Genomic DNA, 22,029 nt, shown 5'->3' with positions numbered 1-22,029 from the left:
TGTCCCCCAAATATTCCTACAGGTCGCACAAGATCTGCCAGCAACCCTATGATGGTTAAACTGCCGAAATCTCGGCTCTCTGCTCACCTTCACTCTTTCATTCCTCTTTTCTCCCGCCTCTGGAACAAACTCCCTCACTCCCTTCAATCCCACTCCTCCCTCCAGGTCTTTAAAACAGCTGTTCACCACCATCTCTTATCTTCCCCCATCCAAAACCTTGATCTTTTCTACCCCCGCTAATTCACCCCACATCCACCTTGTTTGAAATTCCAACTTCTTTCCTGGAAGTCCTGGCAGTGTCCATATGTTTTATACCTCTCCCACCGTCCCCTTCCCATGCCCCCCTCCCCAAAGCCCTCGCCCTCTCTCAGATCTCTCGATGTCTCCATGTCTCTCGGTCCCTGCTCTCAAATGTTGTGTTTGTGTCCTTCCCCCTCTCTCCCCATCTTGTCTACCGCTCCCGATGTTATATGTTTTATGTGTCGGTTTGTCTTTCTGTGTGATTAATGTTCGCTCTTTCACGAGCCTCGATCTTGTATACAAAAAAAAAGAAAAAAAAAAAAAAGGCTCCTCGTCAGAAGCCAGTGCAGTCTCAAACCCACAACAACTGTTTTTGGTGCAACGGAAAGCACCCTCCGGAGACGTGTCGGTTCAAAGATGCCATCTGCCATTTCTGTTCGAAAACTGGCCATATTGCTCCAGCTTGCATCACTCGCAAATTGGGAAAAGGAAAAGCTGCTGACAAGATTCATCAGTTTATCGGTTCGGAGGAACCCGAGCTTGACCAGGTGAGCTCTGTTTCCGACAACTCAGAATTGTATGACCTGCTTCATATTGATTCTCACCATAGGCGGGACCCTCTTCTTGCCAATGTTGTCGTCAACAATCGACCATTGCAAATGGAGGTCGACACTGGTGCGGCCGTCTCGCTCATCAGCCATGCTGTTTTCACAAACCTGTGGAGTGATGCTGACCGACCCCATCTGAAACCTACTACCTATGGACTCTCCACCTATACAGGTGAGAAGATTGTTCCCTGCGGTACATGTGACGTCACGGTGGGCTACGATAACCGTGAGTTTCACCTACCCCTGATCGTCATTCCTGGAAAGGGCCCTTCCTTACTCGGCAGGAACTGGTTGAGCATAATTCGACTGAAGTGGGAAAGCATTCATCAACTCCGGGCAGCCAACGTTTCTCCTACCGCAGCATACACACTCAAAAATGTGCTGGATACGTACCCCTTATGTCTTCAAGGATGAGCTTGGAACCTTGAAAGGACATACGGCTAAACTCAGGGTTGACCGGGATGCCAATCCTATATTTTGCAGGGCTCGCCCAGTCCCTTTCGCCCTGCGTGAGCGGATTGACAAGGAACTGGATCATCTTGAAAATCTGGGGATCATCGAGCAAATCCAGTATGCCGAATGGGCGGCGCCCATCATTCCGGTCATAAAATCGGACCAGTCCATCCGCATATGTGGAGATTATAAAATTACCTTGAACAGGTGTTCTTCATTGGATAAATATCCAATCCCGAGGATCGAAGACCTCTATGCTCGTCTCACGGGAGGCAAGACTTTTACGAAACCCGATCTCAAATCCGCCTATCTACAGCTCTGCTTGGACGAGAATTCGAAACAGTATCTTACCATCAACACGCATCGTGGGTTGTACAGGTACCACCGACTTAGTTTTGGAGTGAAATCTGCACCTGGAATTTATCAGCGTGTCATGGACAGTTTGTTTGCCGCTGAACGCAACGTCGTTTGTTACCAGGATGATATTCTGGTTACTGGTCGTACGGACGCGGAACATCTACAGAACCTGGAGAGAGTTCTGAAGAAGATTTCGGACTCCGGCCTACGTTTGCGTCGAGACAAGTGCACGTTTATGGTGCCATCAGTCACGTACCTGGGTCATACGATTGATGCCGAGGGTCTACACCCGACAGATGAGAAAGTCCGAGCTATCAAGGATGCTCCTGCTCCACGAGATGTGACCGAATTGAAGTCATACCTCGGTTTGCTTCAGTTCTATGGTCGTTACATCTCGAATGTGACCGACGTTTTGGGCCCCCTTTATCGGCTTTTGAGGAAAGGAGTCTCCTGGAGCTGGGGGTTTACTGAACAATCAGCATTCCAGACCTCTAAGGATCTGCTCAAATCGTCCAATGTTCTCGTTCATTTTGATCCAGAGAAGGATCTTGTGCTGACATGCGATGCCTGTCGGTATGGAGTGGGGAGTGTATTATCACACGTGATGCCTGACGGTACGGAAAGACCGGTTGCATTTGCATCCAGAACGTTGTCCCCGGCAGAGAAAAACTATTCCCAACTTGACAAGGAAGGATTGGGAATCGTTTTCGGCGTCGGCAAATTTCGCCAGTACCTTCTTGGACATCATTTCACGATTCGCACTGATCACAAGCCGCTGATCAGTCTGTTTGGTCCAACTAAGGCGACATCTGACACACTACCGCCCAGGATCATCCGCTGGTCCCTGTTTCTCGCTGCTTATGACTACACCATATGTTATAAGCCCGGTTCGTCTATCACAAATGCAGATGCCATGAGTCGGTTACCCCTTCCAGAATCCGTTGATGATTCGCCTACACCAGGATCCATTATCGCACTGATGGATCATCTGGAAGATTGTGCTGTCGATTCCGGCCAGATCCGCACTCATACTCGACGAGACCCCGTTCTGTCCAGAACTGTCCAGGCTGTACAGCTTGGATGGCATTTGCTACCTGAGGGTGACCCAGATTTTGCGGCTTTTAAAGCACGTAAAAACGAACTCAGCGTGGAAAATGGTTGCCTACTATGGGGATGTCGTGTCGTGATCCCGAAAAATCTGCGTTCCAGGGTCATGGATGAAATCCATGACTGTCACCCCGGGATTGTGAAGATGAAGTCACTCGCCAGAAACTATGTGTGGTGGCCGAATCTTGATGCTGATATCGAACATCATGTTCGACATTGTTACCCCTGCCAGAGCACCCGGAATACACCTGCGAAAGCACCACTGCATCCCTGGGAATGGCCCAGCGAACCGTGGCATCGCCTACATCTCGATTATGCCGGGCCTATTAATGGCAGCATGATTCTAATAATTACGGACGCGCACACAAAATGGATTGATGCCTATGTGACGCGTGGTACTACGTCAGCCATTGTCATCGAAAGACTCAGACGCTGTTTCGCCACTCATGGTCTGCCCAGGATGATCGTGAGTGATAACGGTTCGTGTTTTTCCAGTACCGAGTTTGCCAAGTTCACACGTCGGAACGGCATCAAACATAAGTTTGTCAGCCCACATCACCAGGCTTCAAATGGCTTGGCCGAACGATCCGTAGGAATCATCAAATCCGGATTGCAGAAACTTCAGGAGGGAACCCTGGAAACAAAGCTGTCTCGTCTCCTGTTCAAATACCGTATCACGCCACAATCAACAACCGGTGCAGCTCCGTCTGAGTTATTGATGAAACGACACTTGAGATCGACACTTGACAATCTCAAACCAGACATATCATCAAATGTTTATCAGAGCCAGCTTAATCAAAAGTTGGTGCACGATAAGACGTCCAACAGTCGATGTATCAACATTGGAGATCCAGTGTTTGCCCGAAATTTTGGTGCAGGTGCGACGTGGCTACCGGGGGACATCATCGAGAAGCCAGGTCCACTGTCCTGTGTGATTCGCCTGCAGGACGGCCGCGAAATTCGTCGACATCAGGACCACATAACCTACCGTCACTGTGAGTCGATGGAGCCTGTAGCATCGTCACAGTCAGGACAACAGTTCGACCCGCCACTGCCAGAGATCGTCGTGGCCGCTCCAGCCAGCTCGGATGCCCCGAAAACCTCTGCAAACGCTACACCCTTCGTGGAGACCAAAGGAATCACCTCGGACTCTGTATCCACTGGTACACCGCGACCCAAAGGAATCACCTCGGACTCTGTATCCACTGGTACACCGCGACGCTCAATGCGTGAGAGAAAAGCACCCGACCGGTTGAATCTTTGAAGATGTTTTTTTTTCACGTTGACACATGTTCTATTTTCACGTATTTTCATTATTCTCATAACCGTTTGCACACATTTTCACATGTTTTGGAAATGTTGCTTTTGAAATGTCAATTCTGGAAATCTAGCACGTATTGCTCGTGGTAATTTTGGACTTAATGGGGAGGATGTCATGTATGCAGTGCAAATATTCACCGTTGTATCCCTACACCGGGACCGGGTTGTATCCCTACGCCAGACCTCGGATGGCGCTGCTGTGAATCGGGCCTTGATCGGCAGAGTGAATAAACGCGTACGACAATTGATCGCAGTTTGTCGAGATACATTACATATATATATCCATACATGATACACGTTGAAATATGAAATACAGGCAAAATACATACATTTCGTTCTTTGTTTTGTCTGGACTTGAACCGCACCTGCTAGTGTACGAGTGAGCTACTTTAACAACTTGGCCACGGCGACATTTACACAATAAGCATCGAGTGTTTATATAAAGAGGACGTCCTTATGAACTAAAGGGAGTAAGTGGCAGCACTTGGAGCGCTGCTGTAAATCGCACAAACAAACAATTTGCAAGTTATGTATACAATGATAAACTAGAACGGGCACTCGGTAGAGCGCATACCTTCGCCGCAGCTACTGTTCTGTACTTGGCATGGGAGTGTAGGGAACAGAACAGTGAACAGTTTGGTGCTGATTTCATGCAAATCGGATAAGAATTGACCGAGTTATGACAAACAAGATCGGGCATTGAATTCTGAACATTTTGGCATTAGTTGCATGCCAATTGGATAAAAATTGACCGCGCTATGGTAAAAATACGATTTTGACCTTTTCGTGACCTTGACCTTGACCTTTGACCCGATTGCTCCCAAAATCTAATCAAATGTGTCCCGTATAATAACCAATCATCCCACCAAATTTCATGCAATTCGGTTGAATACTTTTTGAGTTATGCGAATAACATACACACACACACACACACACAGACATACAAATAAATACACAGCGATCAAAACATAACCTTCCGCTTTTGCGAAGGTAATGAAGAAATCCAAAAGTATAGTTTGCAGAACAGTCATTATTCCATAAGAAGGTTCGACATGCCACTTGGAGATGTTTAACACGCAATGATGTTTACCACGGGATCATTAAACCAACTGTTGCAATCATCCCCGGTGCTTTCGATGAAAACTAAACCCTGTCTATCCCCTATCTTACCTTATCTTCTATCTCTACTTTTTAACCGCTTTACCAACTACTCCACGCTATCCCTAAGAGGGAAGACGTTGTTTGTTTGTGCGTTATACAGCGGAGCTATAGTAAACATGTACTCAGAGTGTTGCTTCCTCTTCCTCCCATCTGTAAGGATGGGCTCTCTGCTAGTATCATTTAAAAACCAATCATAACACATTTAATACATTTAACGACAACATGGGTTTCTGTTTAATAAGAGGTCCGGTATGTTTTACTTCGAGACGCTGTTTGTTGCGGGTTGTGCAATAAAAAAATGTTTCACCGATATAAACCTTTATTCGATAATCTCAAGTGTTGCATGAAATTGTGTCGACATCTTATCAGCCGCACTCATCTGCCACGTTGTAACATCTTCTGTGGATGAAAAAAAACAACGTTTCTCTACAATTGTATGAAGTATATGTCAAAAGTAACACGGGCATGTCGGGCAGAGTTCCAGGCCTCCAACAGTACATTTCGATGCGTGTTGATAGTTCCATTCGAAGGTAAATAGACTCAAGCTTATTTTATGGCCTTGGAAGCATCGCCGTACTTAATCCGCTTCATTACGCCATCACTCGATACCATAAAGTGAAAATTAGAGTGTGTGTGTGCTTGTGTGTATGCGTGCATTCAAGAAAAACCTTGAACTCTCAAGTTGAAAAAGTATTATTTTTTTCTTTCTACGAAATTGGATTCCTAGTTTGTTTGTTTTCTTTGTTTTTTGTTTTTTTTGTATACAAGATTGAGGCTTGTGTAAGAGCTAACATCAATCACAAAAAAAACGGACGCACAAAACGTACAATAAAGGGAGCGGGAGACAAGATGGGGAGAGAGAGAGGGAAGCACACAAGTACAAGAGTAGAGAACAGGGATAATGGAAGATCTGTGGGAGGGGGAGCGCTTGGGGGGAGGAGGCATGGGAAGGGGGTGGAGTGGGGGACTGTGCATGGGGGGCGGGGAGCGGTTGTCTGGACTTGTCACACCAAGCATGCTACAACGGAAACCTGTATAACGTACAAATAGCATCCTTTAAAGTTTAACCCTTTGAGTACGGGATTTTTTTTTGATAAAAATACCCCGGTACGGGATTAATTTGCCACTACGGGAATGCAACCACGTACTGACGATCTATTTATAGGTATAGTCGATGACGTGTAGTAACATCATCCGTACACAAAACTTTTTCGTGGGTTGTGGCACTGGACGTCGTACTCAAAGGGTTGAAGAAGCCCTCGGAGTAAAGATGCTACCATACTTGGGGCTTTGTAGCCTCCTACTCCAAATGTCTACATAATAATACCGTAAGGACTCGACTTTGTTATCCCTTTTACGCCGCACCCAGTGACCCGATGCCCACGGCACTAATGGATTTACGATCTACGAACCGCGCTCTTTGTTTATCATGTATAGACATACTCGAAAAATCTGAATTAGCCGACGTTGGGGCCCAAAAGCATCCGATTAACGGCCGATACGACGCCATCTTACAACGCCATCGTATTGACGTCTGCTGGGTGAAGGCGCAGCAAGCCGTCCGCTGATTGGACAGTCGAAGGCGACAGCAAGCCATCCACTGAGTGGACTATCCAGAGCATGCATTCCGCCATTTATGCCGGTGTCATCGATCGCGGTGTACGCTAACCTCATCAGGTGGGTTTACCATAATTTATTCCATATACTGTGATTACGACGAAGTGAAACCGATCAGCAGCCCATCAGTATCATATAAAGCAATAAATAACAAGGCTTCAGCTTCTGAAAGCTTAAAACAAAGTGTACTTCGCCGAGTGATGAAATGTAGGCGTAGGCCTAGGCCCTACCTATCCAGTTGTGTTTCCGTTGTGGCCATGATCTCAACAAATGAAATGGCGTAGGCCATGTGGCGTCGGGTAGGTCATGATCAGCCCCCCCCCCCCCCCCCTTTCGTTTCACCAACTCCTGCATCTGCCACCGTTCATGATTATCAAAGTAGGCTTTACCCTGTTCACGATAAGGTAGAAATCAGTGAGTTGTATACGAAGATATAAAAGGATGGCATTGACTTCGAGACGGTACGTGATATTTTCAAAAGTATATCGTAGCGTTGTCATTGAAGTAGATTGCAATAAATACGTTGTTCATATACGCACTCTTCATTCTCATCTTTCTTCCTAACTCTTACTCGGACAAGCAAATCCCCTATGCCATCCATAATGGTACACTCTATCCATACACCACATCCTCCCTTCCATGGATGTTCCACGGGTTTCGGCTAGTCTATATAATAATAGCGTAAGGACTCGACTTTGTTATCCCTTTTACGCCGCACCCAGTGACCCGATGCCCACAGCACTAATGGATTTACGATCTACGAACTGCGCTCTTTGTTTATCACGTACAGCCATACTCGAAAAATCTGAATTAGCCGACGTTGGGGCCCAAAAGCATCCGATTAACGGCCAATACGACGCCATCTTATTGGCGTCTGCTGGGTGAAGGCGAAGCAAGCCGTCTGCTGATTGGACAGTCGAAGGCGACAGCAAGCCGTCCACTGAGTGGACAATCCTGAGCATGCATTTGTGCCGGTGTCGTCGATCGCGGTGTACGCTAACCTCATCAGGTGGGTTTACCATAATTTCTTCCATATACTGTGATTACAACGAAGTGAAACCGATCAGCAGCCCATCAGTATCATATAAAGCAATAAATACCAAGGCTTCAGCTTCTGAAAGTTTAAAACAAAGTGTACTTCGCCGAGTGACGAAAAGTAGGCGTAGGCCTAGGCCCTACCTATCCAGTTGTTGTGTTTCTGTTGTGGCCATGATCTCAACAAATGGCGTAGGCCATGTGACGTAGGGTAGGTCATGATCAGGCCCCCCCCCCCCCCCTTCGTTTCACCAACTCCTGCATCTGCCACCGTTCATGATTATCAAAGTAGGCTTTACCCTGTTCACGATAAGGTATAAATCAGTGAGTTGTATACGAAGAGATAAAAGGATGGCATTGACTTCGAGACGGTACGTGATATTTTCAAAAGTATATTGTAGCGTTGTCATTTAAGTAGATTGCAATAAATACGTTGTTCATATACGCACTCTTCATTCTCATCTTTCTTCCTAACTCTTACTCGGACAAGGAAATCCCCTATGCCATCCATAATGGTACACTCTATCCATACACCACATCCTCCCTTCCGTGGATGTTCCACGGGTTTCGGCTAGTAAATATGAAAATGAATACTAATGTTTGGTCCCTTGGGAGATCATCGCTTCACCTTTCGATACCAACTAAGGAGATTGCAACTGACTTGAGCTGTCGTAATACCAATTGTATCAAGAGGGTGTTGTTTTCTAATCAGGATACAATGAAAAGTTTGATAACCATATGTAAATCTGATTGTTTGAAGTTTGAGCTTACTCTCCCTGTAATCTACAACAGATTTCCTTCTTGTCTGTGTTCATGAAAGATGCTGGCTGTGACCGAGCTCCTGTACTTCTCCGAGTCTCGACCAGCATATCGAGTGCTCAAGCCCTGGTGGGATGTGTGTACGGAGCAACTCGCCCTCGCCCTACTTTTCATCGCCGTCTTTTCCGGCACCCTTCAGGTGCTTTTCACCAAACTCTTTTCTGTCCTTCAAATGCGCCCCGCACCCATTCCCTTCTCCCTGTACCCACTTGGATGCTGTTCTACATCACACTCTCCATCATCTGCCATCTATTTGCAAGGCTATTGTCCTCGGTAAGCACTTATAAACGCTGAAGCACACCTTTTCACCGGAGCACCTTTTGTATGTTCTGGAACACCGAGGCGCTGATCCCGATGTGGTTTCTTGCATTCTCATGGCACCCATTTTCATTGCTACTGAATTTTCCATTTCTAAGTTTGTAATGTTGTTATTATTATTGTCATTATTATTTTTCGCATTCTTGTAAATCCTTCCATGTCTCCTATGCCTAGGTAACGCAGGACAAAATGATCTGCCTGCCCTGTCTCCACGCCTGCAACTGTTCGTGCCTTGCTTCGCCACCTCCGTGCCCTGCTATCAGCCGCATGACTAATCACAGCCCAGGCCACAATCTTTCTGCCCTCTGTCCCAAGCCAAGTCCTGGTCTGCAGACATCACTTGATCGACATCAATATTTTTACGTAGACTCGGTCTGTTATGAACGGCAGTTGCACTGGTTCCCTAAGTATTTTCCCTACCTCGTGCTGCTGCATACGCTGCTCTTCATGTTATGCAGCACATTCTGGTTTCGCTACCCAAAGACTTGCTCCAAGGTGAGTGTATTGTGGTTGGATTAATTATCTGTATAATTATCTGCTCTCAAATGCCCCTTTTACCAATGTGGGAAGGGTGGCGTGGGAGATGATAAATGTCGGGACGACTCACATATTGCTCAAAAATGGCAATGCATTGTTACAATGTTACATGCATGGGAAAATGTGTGGGCAACTGGTGCTGTATAAGTGTTAAATGTAAATTGCCGCTGTTTGTTTCTGTGCTGTTGGCACAATTTTGGCAGGCAAGGCTATGTATCCATCCATGTGATATGACATGTAGTATGGTGAGAAAGATCTACAGCCACATGATATCCCGTAAGCATGTGTTTGCCTGTCTGCCCCAAATTGTTTTTCATGATTGATCCCTACCAGTCCCCCAATCCAAATTCCACTCTATTCCTACGAAGCTGCTTTGGTCTTTTTCAGCCACCATAACATGTGGTCCATCACAGAGTTATCAATAAAATATTCTCCATGGGGAGTCGCTTGTATGGTTAAAAGTTTCGCATTGATCGGATAAGCGGTTGCAGAGAAACACAAATTTAAGCAAAAATATATAGACGGACACAGACATACAGACAGATATGGCATTACAATAGTCTCGCAACCCCTTTGGTGCGAGACTAAATATAGAAGTTGGGGTAGTGGATTGGGCAATGTAGCTGAGTGCCCATGTGAGTGAGAGAAGATTTTGCCATTTTCCATAGTAATTTCGAGATTGCCAAAATGTTTTTTTTTCATCTCATGTAGGGAGATTCTGGTTTAGGGGTGGTGGAGGAACAGGGGGCAGTGTGTCAGGTTGGAATCTGAATATGCTTTTCATCAAAGTGGGTTGTTTACTTTCACTCTGCTGTTTTCCTTGTTTCTTTCTTTCCCTGTTTTCCCCTTTAATCCTTCCTCCCTCCACAATAGATAGAACACTTTGTGACAGTTTTGGCGAAATGTTTTGATTCGCCTTGGACTAATCGTGCACTCTCAGAGACGGTGGAGGGTGGGACCGGAGCAGGATCTGGCCCTCAAGGTAGCAAGGGGGTATCGGACACCCTCCGGCCCACTCCTAACCTCGAAAGAACACCACGTCGCACCAACCCCCAACCTTCGTCTCTCTATGATGACCCTGAATCTCAGACACCGATGTTGGGACCCGGAGGGAGTGGAGGAACGACGGATCATGGGACAGTGGCAGAATGTGGGGTCAGCTTTGTGAATACAGGAAACTTAAGTTCAGGGAGGACTACCGGAGGCCGAGGAGAGGTGGGATCGCTGGACAAGAAGGAGACCGAACAAGCTAAAGCTCTATTTGAGAAGGTGAGAGTGTAGTAGGGGGTGAGTGGAAACCAAAAAGAGGGATGGGGCTTTAATGAATGTGGCAGCATTTATATTGCTCCAGAAGTTCACCACATGCTATAAATTCCACAAAAATGCTGTGGATTCTGTTTGAATAATGAGAATGTTGTTTTTTCCATATGCTATGCTATTATTAAGGTTCCCTATGGAATTTTGTTCCAATTTTGTGGAGATTTGTAACCATTTATATTTTTGAAAGGTTTGAGAGTCTCTGATGCCGAAAATCAATGTTTCCATTTGATTTGAAAAACATTTCAATTCCAATTTGATTTGATTTGGAAAAAAAAAATGAAGAAAATGGGAACATTGGTTTTCAGATTCAGAGACTTTTCAAAAATATGAATGGTTACAAATCTCCACAAAATTGGAACGAGCCTTAAATTCTGGACATATGGAATCTGCCTATATGTTCTACTTCATGCTTTTGCTTTATTCAGATGATAGTATTACAAATGCATCAGTGTTGCTAGCAGAATACCCGCCTGATGAGCGATCTTGTTCCAAGCGTGCAACTTCTGGCATATCCCTTTATTTGGGTGGTGTATAGGCAACAGCTGCCTCGATCGCTCCCGAAAATAAAAATAACCCGAGCAATGTAGATGAAGCAAAAGCATACGTACTACATATGTGTGTATATAATGCGTCGTGGTTTATATACAGTCACGTGAAAAAGTAAGGACACCCCATGTAAAGTTTTGACTTTTTCAACATATTTCAACATACAGCTATTTGATCTTCATTTCAACAATATTGATAGATAAAGGTGATATAATATAACAAATATCATGAAACATTTACATTTTGTAGTCCATTGTATAATTTAAATAAACATAAATGCAAATTTTGCATGTGGAAAAAGTAAGTACACCCTTGGCTCTAATAGGTGGTATTGCCCCCTTTGCAGAAACAACCTCAAGTAGGCATTTCTCATAACTGTCTACCAGTCTCTGACATCGACTGGGAGAAATTTTTGTCCACTCCATGCAGAATTATTTCAGCTGTGCGATGTTTGAGGGGTTTCTTGCATGCACAGCTCGTTTCAAATCCCCCCACAACACCTCGATGGGATTTAGATCCGGGCTTTGACTTGGCCATTCCAGAACCCTCCATTTCTTTCTTTTCAGCCATTCCTTGTTGGATTTACGGGTATGTTCAGGGTCATTGTCATGTTGCAAGGTCCACCTTCGGTTGAGCTTCAACTTTCCGACAGATGGCCTCACATTATCCTCAAGCACCCTCTGGTACAATGAAGAATTCATAGTGGATTCTATGATGGTGAGCTGCCCAGGCCCTGATGCAGCAAAGCGGCCCCAAACCATAATATTTCCACCACCATGCTTTACAGTTGGTATCAGGTTCTTGTGGTCAAATGCTGTCTTTGGTTTTCACCAAACATGTCTTCTGGTACTGTGGCCAAATAGCTCTACCTTTGACTCATCTGTCCAGAGCACAATGTTCCAGAAGTGCTGGTCTTTGCCGAGGTGTTCATTGGCAAATTTTAGTCTTGCCCTGATGTTCTTTCTGGACAGCAAAGGTTTCCTCCTGGCACACCTCCCATGTAGATCAAATTTGTGCAGCCTCCTTCTAATGGTAGACTCATGCACTTTGACATCAACAGTGGCAAGAGCTACCTGTAGGTCCCGTGATAATAATAATAATAATAATAATTCATTTATTTTGTATAGCGCTTTTCCAGAAGCCCAAAGGCGCTTTGACAGAGTGGAAAACATAATGCATAACAATACATGAAAACAACAATTGCAAAAAGACAAGAATCAAGAAAACAAACAGCAGCGATATACGGCATATATATAAGACAAGAATCAAAAAGACAAGACAAGAATCAATAGGGAAATATTTAAAGCAAAAGGAGGGAGAAGGAGAAGAGATAGTCAGGGGTTAAATGCTGTGGGTTGAATGTTGAATGCAGCGTTGAACAGGTGGGTCTTTAGTGATGTTTTGAATGTGGTGAGTGAGGAGGAGTCTCTGATGGTGTGAGGTAGTGAGTTCCAGAGGGTGTGAGCAGCGATGGAGAAGGCCCTGTCCCCCCAGGATCTGAATTTGGTCCGGATGGAGGGGGTCAGGAGGTTGGTACCAGCAGAGCGGAGGTTGCGGGTGGGAGTGTGTCTGGAGAGGAGGTCAGCCAGGTAGGATGGGGCCAGGTTATGGAGGGCTTTGTATGTCAAGAGGAGGATTTTGTACTGGATTCTCTGGGGGATGGGGAGCCAGTGAAGCTTGTAAAGGACGGGGGTGATGTGGTGACGGGTCCGGGAATGAGTGAGTAGACGGGCTTCTTTCTGACATTCTGGGGTTCTTAGAGACTTCTTTCAGCATCTTGCGGTCTGCTCTCGGGCTGAACTTGCTGGGGCGGCCTGGTCTGAACAAGTTGGCAGTTGTTTGGAATCTTCTCCACTTGTGGATGATCTTCCGGACAGTCGAATGATTGATTTCAAATTGTTTGGAGATCTTTTTAAATCCCTTCCCAGACTCGTAGGCATCTACAACCTTCTTTCTGAAGGCCTCAGAGAGCTCTTTTGATCTAGGCATGGTGACGCCTCACACTTCAACAACAAAGAGCAAACCAAACTAAATGTCTGAGGTTTAAATAAGACAGGTTCCTCCAAGATCCTCTCTAACGATGTTCTAATCAAAATTTTGCACCTGAGCTGGTGCACCTGAGCTGGTGCACCTGAGCTGGTGCACCTGATTCTAATTTTAGGTATTTGAAGTAGTGATAAATGTAGGGGTGTACTTACTTTTTCCACATGTGAAATTTGCATTTATGTTTATTTAAATTATACAATGGACTACAAAACGTAAATGTTTCATGATATTTGTTGTATTATATCACCTTTATCTATCAATATTGTTGAAATGAAGATCAAATAGCTGTATGTTGAAATATGTTGAAAAAGTCAAAACTTTACATGGGGTGTACTTACTTTTTCACGTGACTGTACCTCGGATAATTCCAGTTGTACCCCCACCCTCCCCCCAGAGAAGGAAAATGCAAAGATGGGTGAATTAAAAAAAAATAATTCAAAACTTGCGCAGGCACAACTTCATGGTGTCCTCAATCCCAAAAGTTTCAGCTTCCTAGGCCAAATCCTCTTGGAAGAGTAGATGGTACATACATCCAGTGCATACTTTCCCTCCATTATGTATATATTTAATGTGAAGAGTTGGGGAGGAAGTGTGTATTGGGAAGGAGGAAGAAGAATGTGTCTGCTATCAGCTTTGGCCTCACAGACTTATCCCAGAAGCCCTTCCATGCCCTTGTTGGCTATGTAAAGCCATGATATGGAGTCTGAATTATAGCAGGAAATTATACCTAAGGCTGCAGAAAATCTGCATTATTTTGATGGTCGTTCCTGAGAGCCATGACTGTTGGGTAACAATTACGTAGTAGAAGTGTTAAGATCTTGAGCGAAACATTGATGAAGTTTCATAAACTCAAGAATTAGTTATGGTTATCTTTTGTTGTTGTTGTTGTTGTTGTTGTTTTTATCTTCACATGCAGAAATGCAGTTTTAATGAATGTTCATCAATTGAAGGTAGATGATGAGTTGAAATCTGGTAGTTGTAATTGGGATGTGCATGAAAAGTTTCCATAAACTATTTCCATATTCCCGGAAGTGGGAATATTACGAGAACCGAACTGCTGGACCGAATGAGTTGAAAACTGGTGGTTGTACTTATGGCGTGCATGGGGGATTTTAGTGGGTTAAAAAAAAAACATAGACCTGGGGATTCCAGGTGGGGTCGAACTGGAATTGATGTAAATGGATTTCGTACAGAGCCCATCCGGTGTAAGCCTGCATTACAAGCCATTGGTTATAAAAGTGTGGCAAATTGATCTGTCCATAAGGACCGATTCTTTGTTAGTCATAAAAAACAGTTGCAAATTAAATAATGGTGTTTGAAGTCTTCATCAAACGTAAATATTTATTTGTGGAACCCAAGTTGAATCCAATTTTGCCGTTATGGTTAGTCATTTGCTTCACAGTATTATGCTTTGTGGTTCATCGATACAGCAGCCTGGTGTTGGCTTAGCGGTCAGGGTGCGGGCTTGGGATCCTAGGATCCTGGGTTTGAATCCTGGTCGATCGCTGAATTAACGCCAGGGGGGTTGACTCAGCCTCTCATCCTTCTGAGGTCGGCAAATTGAGTACCAGTTCACTGGTAATTCCCTGTGTGTTGCAAGAGGCGACTAACAGGGTTGGCGGCAGGAAGGGCATCCGGCCATAAAACATTGCTTTAAAAAGGTGACCACGGTGCCCGAAAAAGGCCAACCCCTGCTCTGCGGTGAAAAATGGCCTCTAAAGGTGGTTCATCGATACAGTAACTTGATCTCCGGCACAACAGAGTGGTTGGCTGCAAGGCTCACAAAGGACTTTTTTATGAGTATTACACCAAAAGGTCATCGGATTTCGACTCGTAATAGAAATATAACCTGGTATTTCCTGTAATACGCGTCGAATTTGCATACAGCGCCCAAACCATGATTCCATGAATGTAAAAGTTCAGTGCACACTGTTGGTGTTTTCCTGAATTTGTTGAGCACACAGGTCAAATGCGATGGACCTTGTCGTTGTTGTTTTTTGGGATTTATTTTTTGACAATGTACCAAGAACAAGTTGTTTTGTGTGAGAGCGCAGGTAAGAAAATTCAGAGCACACATGGAAGACAGTGACACCATTCTCCGTCTGTATGCTCTGCAGACATTTTTCAAGGTCTCTCCTATGCCCAACACCATTCTTGATTGTTCTTGATGATTGCTTGTCATTGTTCACCAAACAATGGGGGTTTCATGTGACGTCATTGCCATGTGACTGTACTTTTATAAGTTGTATCTTTTTACAAACATTATGCTTCTCTAAACTGTATTTAGACTCGTTAACTTTGAAACTGTCAAACCATGATTTGTCCAAAGCAGTGCAGGTAAAATGTGCCAGGTAAACCTATTTTCAGGGATAACATCTATTGCAACAGACAAACGTAACTCATCATTTGCTTCCATTATGAAGCCTCAGATTAAATTGTTTCTCTCTCTGAAAATGTTTATTGTATTTAAATGTTTTATTATTTGTTTATTTATTATTTTTATACAGGTATCGAGGCTCTTGGAATAGCAACATTATGAGGTGCATCGCATACAGCACACCATATTAGAGGAAGAGTATTTCATGGCTGCCACCAACCATTTATAACCTCATCACTAATCTTCTGGCGTTCTCCATCGTTGCACAGTTTGTAGTGGTCTTGCCCTTAAAATTAGCAGCAGTCTTTGGCATTTGGTCGAGGTTATTCTGACCTTGCTTATGCGAAGAAAAAGCTTGACCATTCTGACCATTCAATGAATTAAGTAAATTGCCGATGCTGCTCACTTCCCTGAAGTTTTCTTTTCTTGATGCTGGCAATCAAAAATAATTTACGTGCAATAAGGTCAATGCGGCCACAACTACTTTGAAGGCCGCACAATAGTTTGTTAACTTTTTCTTGTTTGAAATGTTTGGGTTGCTGATTGCTTCCCCATCCATGTCACTCCTTTCCTCTTCTTCAATGTTAATGAAACATGGCCACATTAGGCATTTCAAAGGACGGTAAACTTAATTCTGTTATTAAGACAAAGTGGTGGTGAAAGAAAATTGGTAGGAAGGAAGAAGACAAAGTGAAGTTTAAAGAAAGGGTATTCAAACATCATCGTGGTTGTACTCTGTTTTACAAGTGTGTGTGTGTGTGTGTGTGTGTGTGTGTGTGTGTGTGTGTGTGTGTGTGTGTGTGTGTGTGTGCGCGCGCACATACATAGCCTGGTGTTGGCTTCGCGGTTAGGGTGCCGGCCTGGGATCCTGGGTTCGAATCCCGGTCGATTGCTAAATTAACACCAGGGGGGTTGACTCAGCCTGTCATCCTTCCGAGGTCGGCAAATTGAGTACCAGCTTGCTGGGATGAATGATCCCAGTGCGTACCCCGGTTTAGAATAGGTACACCGTATCCCTGCGCATCGTAAGAGGCGACTAAGGGTTGGCGCCAGGAAGGGCATCCGGCCATAAAAACATTGCCTCAAAACAGGGAACCATGATTGTCATGGGGCCCGCAAGGCTAACCCCTGCTCTAGTGGGGAAAATGGCCTTAAAACGATCATTCATTCATTCATTCATATATATACATATATATATATATATATATATATGTATATGTATATATATATATATATATATATATATATGTATATATATGTATATGTATATATATATATATGTATATATATATATATGTATATATATATATATATATATGTATATATATATGTATATATATATATATGTATATATATATATATGTATATATATTGTAACGATTTTGAGAAGTGTAACGGGTTTTGAGAAGTGTAACGGGTTTTGAGAAGTGTAACGGGTTTTGAGGAGTGTAACAATTTTGGAGGAAGGGTAACGGATGTGAAGAGTATGGTTTTGGTATGGTAACATCCTGGTAATGTAAATAATGGTCGCAGCCGTCCTCCTAATTAATTTCATAGAACATACACGCAGGTCACGATATATCTTTTAAATAGTGTATTTCCTTATTCCATGTAGGCTAAGTATGTGTTTTCCACTAGATTGACTTTGCATTGTATCAAACAAAATAAGCGTAGGCCCTTCCAATTTCCCCAAAACCTCCCTTCCAATTGCCTTCCGCATTTTGGCTGGTTTTCTTCAAACCACCATTGGCCACGAGGTAAGGTTGGAGAAGAAAGGCGTGGCTCCACCTCGTCAGAAGAGGGCAGGAGTGAACCGGCCCTAACAGCCAATCAACACCGCGGTGAGTGACCCGGTAGGCGTGCCCTCGGAGCCGGCGGCTTAATTCCGCCGGAGGTGATAAAAGCGACTGCAGGGGACTGCTTTAGGAGTGCAGATGAGAGATGACTGGAGAGGAGCAACGAGGCTGCACCAAGGAGAGGGCTTGAGAGATACGCTGGGGGATGACCTGGAAGAGGAGCGCAATCCACCGCAATACCTACCTGCCTGCCTGCATGCAATATCCCCTGCCGTTGGAGAGACGCGCTGAACGGAGGGAGACGGCTCCACCCCAGGAAGAGGAGCAGGTGTGCCGAGCCAGCGCGTGACGGCCGCGGATACGCGACGGAGGTTTTCCCGCCAAAACCGCGAGGGGTGCTGCGGCCTCCGACCTTGCCTTCCTCTCAAGCCATCAACCTCGAGCGATTACCTTCCTGCAATATCCACCGTGTGAGTGTGAACGTCCTGTCCTACTCGTTTGTCTTGGGGATTAAGTAAATGAAATAGAATAAGTTAACAATGCACTGTGTGACTGCTCTTTTCCATCTATTGCTGTAAATAATATTGGTCGCTCTAAAATATTGCTTGTGTGTGTATAATAAATCTGTTCTTCCTCCAAACTCTGTCTTTCTTCTCTCTTCTTCTCTTTCGGTCGCTTTAGAGGTTTCCCGATTGAATATCCGTGGGGCGATCTGGTCAACGTCGGGTGAAATCGGGTTTTAATCGGGGAGTAACTGTTCGGACGCGGTTAAATACACCACCGCTCGGTCCATATAACATCTAAAAGCCGCGTCTGTAACAATTGGTTGTCAGGAGGTGGGATTCGAACCTGGGACTAAATTTGTTAGGCCCAAATTTTGGAACACCAATTGTACTATTAGAGTAACAATTGGTGTCGGGGAGTGAGATCGACCCGGAGCGCGCTGCACGCGCTCAAAATTATAAAGCGGACGAAATTGTGTTTTATAAAACCCGAATTTTTAGATCGCGCCATGGACAATCAAGGCGATCGGATGTCGGTGGGGGAGATAGACGGGTTAGGGGTAACCCAGGAACCAGGGGAAATGTATGTGGAAGAAAGGGAGGAGGAAAATGGCAATGTGGTTGCGGGAATTTCAGGTGCACAAAATGGCGCTCTAGCGCACGTGATTACAGCGGCGCCACATTTAGCCACGCCCATGGTCGCGGTAGTCGAACCGGAGATGCCAATGGATTTGAACCTTTTTTTTATACAAATGAAGGCCCTTATGGCCCAGAATAGCGAGAAAATGAGGGAGGAAGCAAGGGCTGATAGTGCGAAAATGGAAAGCAGAATGATGGGGGTAATGAGGGACGAAGCAAGGGCTCAGAGTGAGCAAATGGGGGTAATGAGGGACGAAGCAAGGGCTCAGAGTGAGCAAATGGGGGTAATGAGGGACGAAGCGAGGGGTACCGGTGGGAAGTTAGACAATAATTTTGAGGGATTAGACAAGAAATTTGGGAAGTTAGACAATAATTTTGAGGAGTTAGACAAGAAATTTGGGAAGTTAGACAATAATTTTGAGGGGTTAGACAACGGGATAAAAGAGGTAAAGAATGGGTTAACGGGGGTGGAAAACAGAATGGCTGCCCAGGAGAATCAGTTAGAGGGGGTGAAAAATGGATTAATGGGGTTAGAAAATAGAATGGAGGACAAATTGCGGGAAATAGGGGAACAATCCGCCCGGGAAATCGAACAGATGGGGAACCAGATGGAGGAAATACGACGAGGGGTGAGTGAGGAGGTCTCGGGGCTACGCGAGGAGGTAAAGCGAGGCGAAAAGCGTATCGAGAAAGAGGTGAGAAATAATACGGTAAAGTTACAGGGGGGAATAGAAGATCTGACGAAAGGAGTAGAACAGCTGACGGTGGGACAAAAAGAACTAGCGGACCAAGTGGAAAAGAACACTGCAATCATCGGGGGTTTAAAAGCAACACAAAAGGACATTAAAAATGAATTAATAGCGACACAAAAGGAATGTCAAATGGTACATGAGGGATTGACGAAGAGGTTGGAAGAGGTGACAGAAGTAATGGAGACGAAGGACCGGGAGGTAAGGACGCACATAGAAACGGTTAAAGTAGCAATGGAGGAAGAAATCGAGGGGGCGCACCGGGAGATGAAGGAGGTAAAGGAAAAATTAGAGGAGGTGGAAGAAGGGGTGAGTGAAATTAAGAAGAGACGGAGGGAAGCTAAGAGGGAGATAAAGGAGGAAGTCATGGAATATGTACAAGGTCTGTGTTCAAATCATGATGCGGTGCTCACTAACCAAATAAAAAGTTTGCAGGTGGCAGAGAAGGTGCGACGAGGTACGGAGGTGAGTGGCAATGTACATGATGTGAGGGGAGATTCAGTCGGCTTGGGGATTGGTTTGGATCCGGGTGTTCGTGAAAGGCCGTTGGTGAGGTGTGTGACAGGACAGGTGTGCGAAAAAAGGGGTGTGCGAGAATGTCCGACCATGGGGTGTGTGAGGAAAAAGAGCACGCCGAGGAGTGAGTGTGCCGTCAAGAGTGAGTTGGTCGAAGCGCGTGTGCGAGGGAGCACAGGGAAGCGCGGGGTGGTGAGTGTTACGGAGGAAGTAACGAAAAAGTGTGCGCGGGAGGATGCGCGAGAAAGGTGTGTAACGGACGGGTGCATGGGGAAAGCGCATGCTGTCAAGAGTAAGGGAGAATGCATGCCTGTGGTGAGTGTTACGGAGGAAGTAACGAAGAAGTGTGCGCGGGAGGATGCGCGAGAAAGGTGTGTGACGGACGGGTGCATGGGGAAAGCGCATGCTGTCAAGAGTAAGGGAGAATGCATGCCTGTGGTGAGTGTTACGGAGGAAGTAACGAAGAAGTGTGCGCGGGAGGATGCGCGAGAAAGGTGTGTAACGGACGGGTGCATGGGGAAAGCGCATGCTGTCAAGAGTAAGGGTGAGTGCGCGACTGAGAGTGGAGGTGAGAGTAGTGAGAGTGAAACGGAGCGTGAGCTGGTTGTGATAGGTGAGCGAGGATGTACACCTGGGATGGAAGGATGCACACCTGGAATGGTAGAGCGTGAGTGGGAATGCACGCTGGAATTGGTAGTGAGACACGTGGTTGGGTGTGCGGGTGAGAGCACACCTGTGATTGTCACAAAGGAGGTGACCGAGGAGGGGGCGCGAAGCGGTGTATTGGTGAGGTGTGCGAGCAACGAATGTGTGCCAAAGTGTTCGGTGGTCAGGTGTGTGACCAAGTCGGTGAGCGGAGTGAGTGTACCGAGGTGTGAAAGAAAAGGTACGAGGAGAATGGGAACGGCTGCATGTATGAGCAAGAAAGAGGTAGCGTATGCATGTAAGCCTGCAGGTGAAGCGTCGACGGTAACCGGGTTAAAGGTTAGGTCGACTTTTAGCCGGATCGGGCCCTCGGTGCGTGCCGGGCTTCGCGTGCCGCGAGAACCAGCGGAGATCCGAGCCACGGCGGGTTCGAAAGGACCGCCGTGCGCGATCCACGCTGGGCCTCGCGTGGAGCGGCCGCGTCCGGGCTCCACAAGGCGGAGCGGGCAGCTCGATAGGAAGGGTCGTCATGGCGACCACTTTCTATTGAGACGTGCCGGCAGGTCGAGATCGGGACATTGGATGGCTCCACGCCGAAGTGGTGCATGGGATCTCGGCCCGGGTAAGCCCCCGCCCCGGCCCCGAATGCGGGACGCATCCAGCCGCCAGCACAAAAGAATCCGCGTTCAGTGCTCGGCTGTACGAAGCCGGGCTGTAGATGTGAATTGGCGCACCGAGAGGATGTAATAAGTAGACGGGTGATGTGAATTGGCGCACCGAGAGGATGTAATAAGTAGACGGGTGATGGTGATAGTGATAGTAGTGATTTGAAACGAAATTTAGAAAAGTGAATAGAATTGGCAGTAAATGGAAAATTTTTGAATTGTTGGATTTGGACGAGCGAAATTGGTAGTGAGAGACCCCCGATGTGGTGGGATGGCAAATCCACCATCCCTCACAGGTGGGGGCAAATGCGCTATAGATTATGGGGTTTATGGCAGTGAAAACGAGCCAGGGAGGGCTTGGATAATGATAGGGATCTAGCGAAGATGACCTTAGGTAACGATAAGGTTAGTTAGTGACTGATACCTGTAGTGGGGACGCAGGTAGGTTAGTGTGGTTGATAATGACGTGGGAGCGCAATAGTTTAAAGGGACGACTGGGAAGCGCAAGTTTCAGAGGGGAGGAGTTAGCTGAGATGATGCCGTGTGTGGGAGAATGGAACAGGTGTGATTGCACAGGTGTGCAACTGAACAGGTGTGTGGAGCAGTGTATGAGGGAGTAGTGGTGATTGCGTGTTGTGTTGACCAAATGGTCCAG

General features: G+C 45.7%; 1 protein-coding gene across 6 annotated transcripts in view; it reads left to right on the top strand.

Annotated features, from left to right (window-relative positions):
* The window catches only part of LOC137435586 (volume-regulated anion channel subunit LRRC8A), a 47,657-nt gene that overhangs the window by 5,034 nt on the left and 20,594 nt on the right, over positions 1-22,029 (top strand). For 2 of the 6 annotated variants that reach the window (XM_078784174.1, XM_078784170.1), the window contains exons 2-5: positions 8,719-8,856; positions 9,210-9,530; positions 10,446-10,841; positions 15,539-15,613. In XM_078784174.1, the coding sequence (XP_078640300.1) occupies positions 8,719-8,856; positions 9,210-9,530; positions 10,446-10,841; positions 15,539-15,613 (930 nt within the window). Of the gene's footprint in view, positions 1-8,718; positions 8,991-9,209; positions 9,531-10,445; positions 10,842-15,538; positions 15,614-22,029 lie in introns of all 6 variants that reach the window. The other 4 variants (XM_078784175.1, XM_078784172.1, XM_078784171.1 and 1 more) reach the window with 3 other exon arrangements.

This window comes from Myxine glutinosa, chromosome 9 (genome assembly GCF_964187855.1).
Source record: "Myxine glutinosa chromosome 9, kmMyxGlut1.1, whole genome shotgun sequence".
In the NCBI taxonomy this organism is placed as follows: Eukaryota; Metazoa; Chordata; class Myxini; order Myxiniformes; family Myxinidae; genus Myxine; species Myxine glutinosa.
Note: the sequence above shows the minus strand (reverse complement) of the source record. Positions and strands in the feature narration are given on the sequence as shown.